The 5936-nt window shown below is 37.2% G+C and overlaps 2 protein-coding genes across 3 annotated transcripts in view; one reads left to right on the top strand and one right to left on the bottom strand.

Moving 5' to 3' along the window:
• The window catches only part of sdha (succinate dehydrogenase complex, subunit A, flavoprotein (Fp)), a 12442-nt gene extending 10746 nt beyond the window's left edge, over nucleotides 1-1696 (bottom strand). The window contains exon 1 of the mRNA XM_014024175.1: nucleotides 1610-1696. Within this exon, the coding sequence (XP_013879629.1) occupies nucleotides 1610-1672 (63 nt within the window). The 5' untranslated portion in view covers nucleotides 1673-1696. The remainder of the gene's footprint in view (nucleotides 1-1609) is intronic.
• ccdc127a (coiled-coil domain containing 127a) overlaps nucleotides 1-5936 on the top strand; it is a 9076-nt gene that overhangs the window by 771 nt on the left and 2369 nt on the right. Inside the window, exons 1-2 of one of the 2 annotated variants that reach the window (XM_014024177.1) lie at nucleotides 1943-2023; nucleotides 5408-5554. In XM_014024177.1, the coding sequence (XP_013879631.1) occupies nucleotides 5425-5554 (130 nt within the window). In that variant the 5' untranslated portion in view covers nucleotides 1943-2023; nucleotides 5408-5424. Of the gene's footprint in view, nucleotides 1-1942; nucleotides 2024-5407; nucleotides 5555-5936 lie in introns of those variants that run through there. The other variant, XM_014024176.1, reaches the window with a different exon arrangement.

Below are 5936 nucleotides of genomic sequence, written 5' to 3'. Positions count from 1 at the left end.
GAACCACGCTGGCTGGTAACTTCAAGTCCAGTTAAACCCAGTACCCCAGAGTTTTAAAAACAATCATCTTTAGTGTTTTAGCCACAGACAGAACCAACAAGAAGGCACCAAAAAAAGGATTAGAGAAAAAATATTCTAAAGGTAAATCTATCCTAATAATAACAATAATAACTAGACATGGGTTTTTACGATGTAAAAACAAGTGTGCATTGCCATGTAACATGGCTTTGCCTGCAGCATTGGACTTGCAGAATGAACTTTGACCAAGTTCAAATGTGTTTTCTATACCAGCTTGTGCCTGTCACGTCAGTCGGTGTTTGTAATTAAGGTAATTGTGTGACAAGATGAAATTTGAAGAGATTTTTTGTTAAAGTTGCCTTAGCTGGGTTTTGAACCCTGATCTCTCGCATGAAAGTCCATGACATAGACCATTAGACCAATGGAGTTTTGACACAAAAATGCATAATATTACAACAATCGAGCAGTATTAAGACAATATTATAGTAAAACATCAAAATACTATCATATTAGTACTGTAAACACTGAACTACCGAGTTGAAATAGTAAACTATGCTGCAGTACCAAGTTGAGTACAGCATGGGGCAGTATTGGACCAATACAAGGCTCCATTGACTGTCATTATAATTCATTAAACATTAATATTTCATAAACTATAAGTTTTACAGGCACCAAAAGGCATAGCCATCATTTGGTACAGCGGCTTTACAAATATAAATTACAATGGCAGCTGTAGGGCAAAGTACGCAGGAGGAGAAGCATGGCAAAGTTGAGATGACTTGGATGGGAAACGAATCACAATAGTGTGCATTGCATTGGCAATGCACACTGATAAATAACGGTTTTACATATCTGTTCATGGTGTATTAAGTGTTTCACATATTTTATTCCAAGTTTAATAATGTGTGAGAAATTACATTTTTTCCCTTTATTCAGTCAGTATTTAATACAGCTGACACAATAAATTGTTAAAATACAATGACGTGCTTCTTTTTGGAAATTCGGCATATCATAAAAAAGGCCTTCATGTTATGAAGTCTCCTCTTGATGTATGAAAAAGCTCAGGTTTTTAAGAAAATAGCAAAACAGTGGTGAAGGTAAATTAAAACCAGAGAGGGCGTTTTTATTTCACTATAACAGAGATGAGGTGGGTCATACCTGACATTAGGGCATGGATGTGTACGTTTATTTATTTATTTTTAATACAGCACTAAATAAATTACATTTAAAATGGTTAGATTTATTCACTTAAACCTTGTCACTTAGTAATGTTTTGATGTACATTTTCTCACAAATAAATGCTTACAATACGTATCTGAAGCAACAACACTTAGTATATAGTAATAAACACGTCATAATAAATAAAGCGAATTAACTAAACATATATTTGTGTTTTTTTATCATGAGCTGTAACACAGCCCGTTAGCAGAGTGTCACATTGAGACACCCTCTGGTTACGCAAACTAGAATCCGTCGCTTACATAATTTACTCAGTGCGAAGAAAAAAAAACAACAACATTTCCAAACACACCTTATGCACATGATAATAAATGATTACATCAAGTTTATTTGTCGAATAGCTGATACTTACTGTTTTTGTTCTGAATAACACCCTCTTAGAGAGCAGACGAGACACAACACGAACAGTCGCCATGTTGTCTGTGTGTGCGGAACTGTGCCGGTGGCGGAGGAAGAAATAAAGCGCAGGACCGCGGACTAAACCATTTCTGAAAGAGGGGTGTCAAAATGCAAGGCACGCCTAATATTTTATACTAAAACTAAAATAAAACATATTCAGTAATAAAATTCAAACAAAACATCCGAGAAACTTTCCATAAACTAAAAACATGTCTTTATTATGTTGTAAAACGATATGTATTTTTATGTTTATTACCACAAACACCCTCTGCCGATGCGTGAGCTACAAAAGTCCATTGAGTACGTAGGAACCAATAAATGTAAATGGTGAGACAAGCGCATAAGTGACCTAGACATTTCAATCAAGGTGAGACACGGTTGCATATATTTAATAAACATACAATGACACAATCGTGGATCTGAATAGCTATCTGTGCCCTGTTTATTTGTATAGAAAAGTCTGTAGCCGACTCTGTGAGCCAAGCTAAACGCTAAACATGCTAGTTGAAACTAGCCTTGTTTATGTTTTTGAACTGTCAAAAGCCGAGACATTGTCACAACAAGACTGGTTTGGGGTTATCGCAGTCATATCAATAGAGTAACTAATAACGAGTCGGTGTATTTTATTGTGTATTTACAACACTATATTGTAAGTTTTTAAAGAAATAAATGTAGTCCAAACAGGCTAGTGCAGGTGACACGGTTGAAATTGTGTTCTGATACGAGTCTTTTCACAAATTATTCCCCATTAAACTGATTTTAATTATTTTTAATTTACCCAACGCAACCCTAGAGGCTCTTGTGACTGCAGTAAGATTTTGGGAGATGCGTAAAAGTCACCGTTGTTGCAGTTTTTCACCCAGATGGCTCTGCAAATCCTTTTTTTAAGTATCCTGGACAAGACAAACAGCATCTCAGAATATGAGTCATTATGCATACATGCAAAACAAACTAAAAACACATTTACAGTGGTGTGAAAAAGTGTTTGCCCCCTTCTTCATTTGCTGTTTTTTTTTTATTATTATTTTTATTTTTATTTTTTTGCATGTTTGTCACACTTAAGTGTTTCGGAACATCACATCAATTTAAACAATATTCAAGGACAACACAAGTAAACACAAAATGCAATTTGTAAATGAAGGTGTTTATTATTAAAGGAGAAAAAAATCCAAACCATCATGGCCCTGTGTGAAAAAGTGATTGCCCCCTAAACCTAATAACTGGTTGGGCCACCCTTAGCAGCAACAACTGCAACCAAGTGTTTGCAATAACTTGCAATGAGTCTTTTACAGCGTTCTGGAGGAATTTTGGCCCACTCATCTTTGCAGAATTGTTCTAATTCAGTTACATTAGAGGGTTTTCGAGCATGAACGGCCTTTTTAAGGTCATACCACAACATCTCAATAGGATTCAGGTCAGGACTTTGGCTAGGCCACTCCAAAGTCTTCATTTTGTTTTTCTTCAGCCATTCAGTGGTGGACTTACTGGTATGTTTAGGATCATTGTCCTGCTGCAGAACCCAAGTTCGTTTCAGCTTGAGTTCACGAACAGATGGTCGGACATTCTCCTTCAGGATCTTTTGGTAGATAGCAGAATTCATAATTCCATTTATCACAGCAAGTCTTCCAGGTCCTGATGCAGCAAAACAGCCCCAGACCATCACACTACCACCACCATATTTTACTGTTGGTATAATGTTCTTTTTCTGAAATGCAGTGTTCTTTTTACGCCAGATGTAATGGGACACACACCTTCCAAAGAGTTCCACTTTTGTCTCATCGGTCCACAGAATGTTTTCCCAAAAGTCTTGGGGATCATCAAGATGCGTTTTGGAAAAATTGAGACGAGCTTTAATGTTCTTTTTGCTCAGCAGTGGTTTTCTTCTTGGAACTCTGCCATGCAGGCCATTTTTGCCCAGTCTTTTTCTGATGGTGGAGGCATGAACGCTGACCTTAACTGAGGCAAGTGAGGCCTGCAGTTCTTTGGACGTTGTTGTGGGGTCTTTTGTGACCTCTTGGATGAGTCGTCGCTGCACTCTTGGGGTAATTTTGGGCGGCCGGCCACTCCTGGGAAGGTTCACCACTGTTCCATGTCTTCGCCATTTGTGGATAATGGCTCTCACAGTGGTTTGCTGGATTCCCAAATCTTTGGAAATGGCTTTATAACCCTTTCCAGACTGATAGATCTTAATTACTGTCTTTCTCACTTGTTCCTGAATTTCTTTGGATCTCGGCATGATGTGTAGCTTTTAAGGATCTTTTGGTGGACTTCACTGTGTCAGGCAGCTCCTATTTAAGTGATGTCTTGATTGAAAACAGGTGTGGCAATAATCAGGCCTGGGTGTGGCTAGAGAAATTGAACTCAGGTGTTAAAAACCAAAGTTATAGTATATTTTAACAAGGGGGCAATCACTTTTTCACACAGGGTCATGATGGTTTGGATTTTTTTCTCCTTTAATAATAAACACCTTCATTTACAAATTGCATTTTGTGTTTACTTGTGTTGTCCTTGAKTATTGTTTAAATTGGTTTGATGTTCCGAAAAACTTAAGTGTGACAAACATGCAAAAAAACAGCAAATGAGGAAGGGGGCAAACACTTTTTCACACCACTGTAACTAAAGACTCATGAAATATTTGCAGCTTATTATTGATAACATTTGCTTAAATTCATTTATTAAGATTAAATGAATTAATTAATTTTAAATATCTTTTTTTCTCTAACTCTGTGTATGGTTTTGGTACAGTCATAAGAATAAATCTTGATAACACACAGTTTTTGGATGAAATAAATAAGAAGAGATAAGAACAGCTGTAGAAATGAGAATGTGTCAATGTTTTTTGTTTAGCAGGGCAAAGGCATTCTAACTGACACAAAAACTATCAACAATATTGGGGCAGAGAGGTTAGTTAGAGTCGTCCTGTAACCGGTGGGTTTGATCCCCCGTAACATTCATCTCATTCAGTCCAAATGGACTTGATAAAGCACTACACAAGTTCAGCACCGTTTACCAATAAGAAGTTTGAATCTACAAGCTCAGTGGTAGACTGGATCGAGCATTATAGTCTAAAAAATAAGATAAAGCTTGATTCTAAAGAAAAGGAGCTTTAACATAAGCTGGATTCAAGGAAGTTTTATTGTCATTCGCAACACACATATACATGTGTTGGAACGAAATTTCTTACCCTGTCTATCCAAAAATATAGAAGAAAATATATAAATATACTCAAAAAAGATAATAAAAAAATCTGATAGAAAAATGTGTGTAACAATGCCAAAATTGCAAATACACTTGCATTGAATGTGCAGTTAGTTTTTTTAAGTCTTTTGAAGATTTCAGACTGAAAGAGAATCATCAATCAGAAATTTGAAGTATTTGCACTCAGATACTAAGTCAGTCTCAGAACCAAGAAGAGAAATTACAGATAGACTTAAGACTTGATTCTTGAATTAAACAACATCTTAGAATTTGAAATTACACAATGTGGGCTGAACAATGTTTAAAACAATTGTTGGATCTTATAAAGCACCTGATAATGTGCAGATGCAACAGCAAATATGTGGAAATTAGGGTTGGATATTTCTCAGTTGAGAGATAGTCGGTAAATGAAACAAATCCAAGTGTCCTCAAACCACCCAACAGTCTCTTCAGACAGACCAGCACTGCTAAGTCCTTTCTTTAGTACTGTAGGATCCACTGTCTGAAAATCCTCAGAGAAGTCAGTAAAAACTGTCTGCGTGTGTGCTTACAGCGACTTCCATCATTCAAATGAACAATTTGAATGATCCTCCCAGATGGAACATCCAGCCCAATCCTGGAGGGAGGGATGGAGCTGCTGGTGACGGGAACCAGTGGAACTATGCCCTGCTGGTCCCCATGCTGGGACTGGCAGCTTTTCGTAAGTTACACGCAGTACTGGAGCGAGCAGTGGAGGTTTCTGATGTGGTCGAGGTGGACGGTTCGCCAGGGCGGCTTTGCCCTCGCCCTCACTCTTAAATAATGTATTACTTCACCTGGTATGCCAAAGTAAATCACCAATAATTTCTCCAAATAAAAGCCCATCTCACTGTTAATAGCCGACGGTATTAAAGAGATTTTTTAGTGTTCAGTTGTTCAGTTTAACTGTATTTCTTGCTTGAAAATGAAAAGTGTAGTCACTTATTTAAAGAAAGCTAAGATTTTACATAAAAGTTGTACAATTTACTTTGTGTTTCTTGAAGTGCAATAGAGTAAATTAGTGTTTTTCAAAGTGGGGGTCTGGGGCCAGGGGGCGCTAAAGG

Source organism: Austrofundulus limnaeus, unplaced genomic scaffold, assembly GCF_001266775.1.
Source record: "Austrofundulus limnaeus strain Quisiro unplaced genomic scaffold, Austrofundulus_limnaeus-1.0 Scaffold411, whole genome shotgun sequence".
In the NCBI taxonomy this organism is placed as follows: domain Eukaryota; kingdom Metazoa; phylum Chordata; class Actinopteri; order Cyprinodontiformes; family Rivulidae; genus Austrofundulus; species Austrofundulus limnaeus.
The sequence above is the reverse complement of the archived record's forward strand: the minus strand, read 5'-3'. Positions and strand labels throughout refer to the sequence as shown.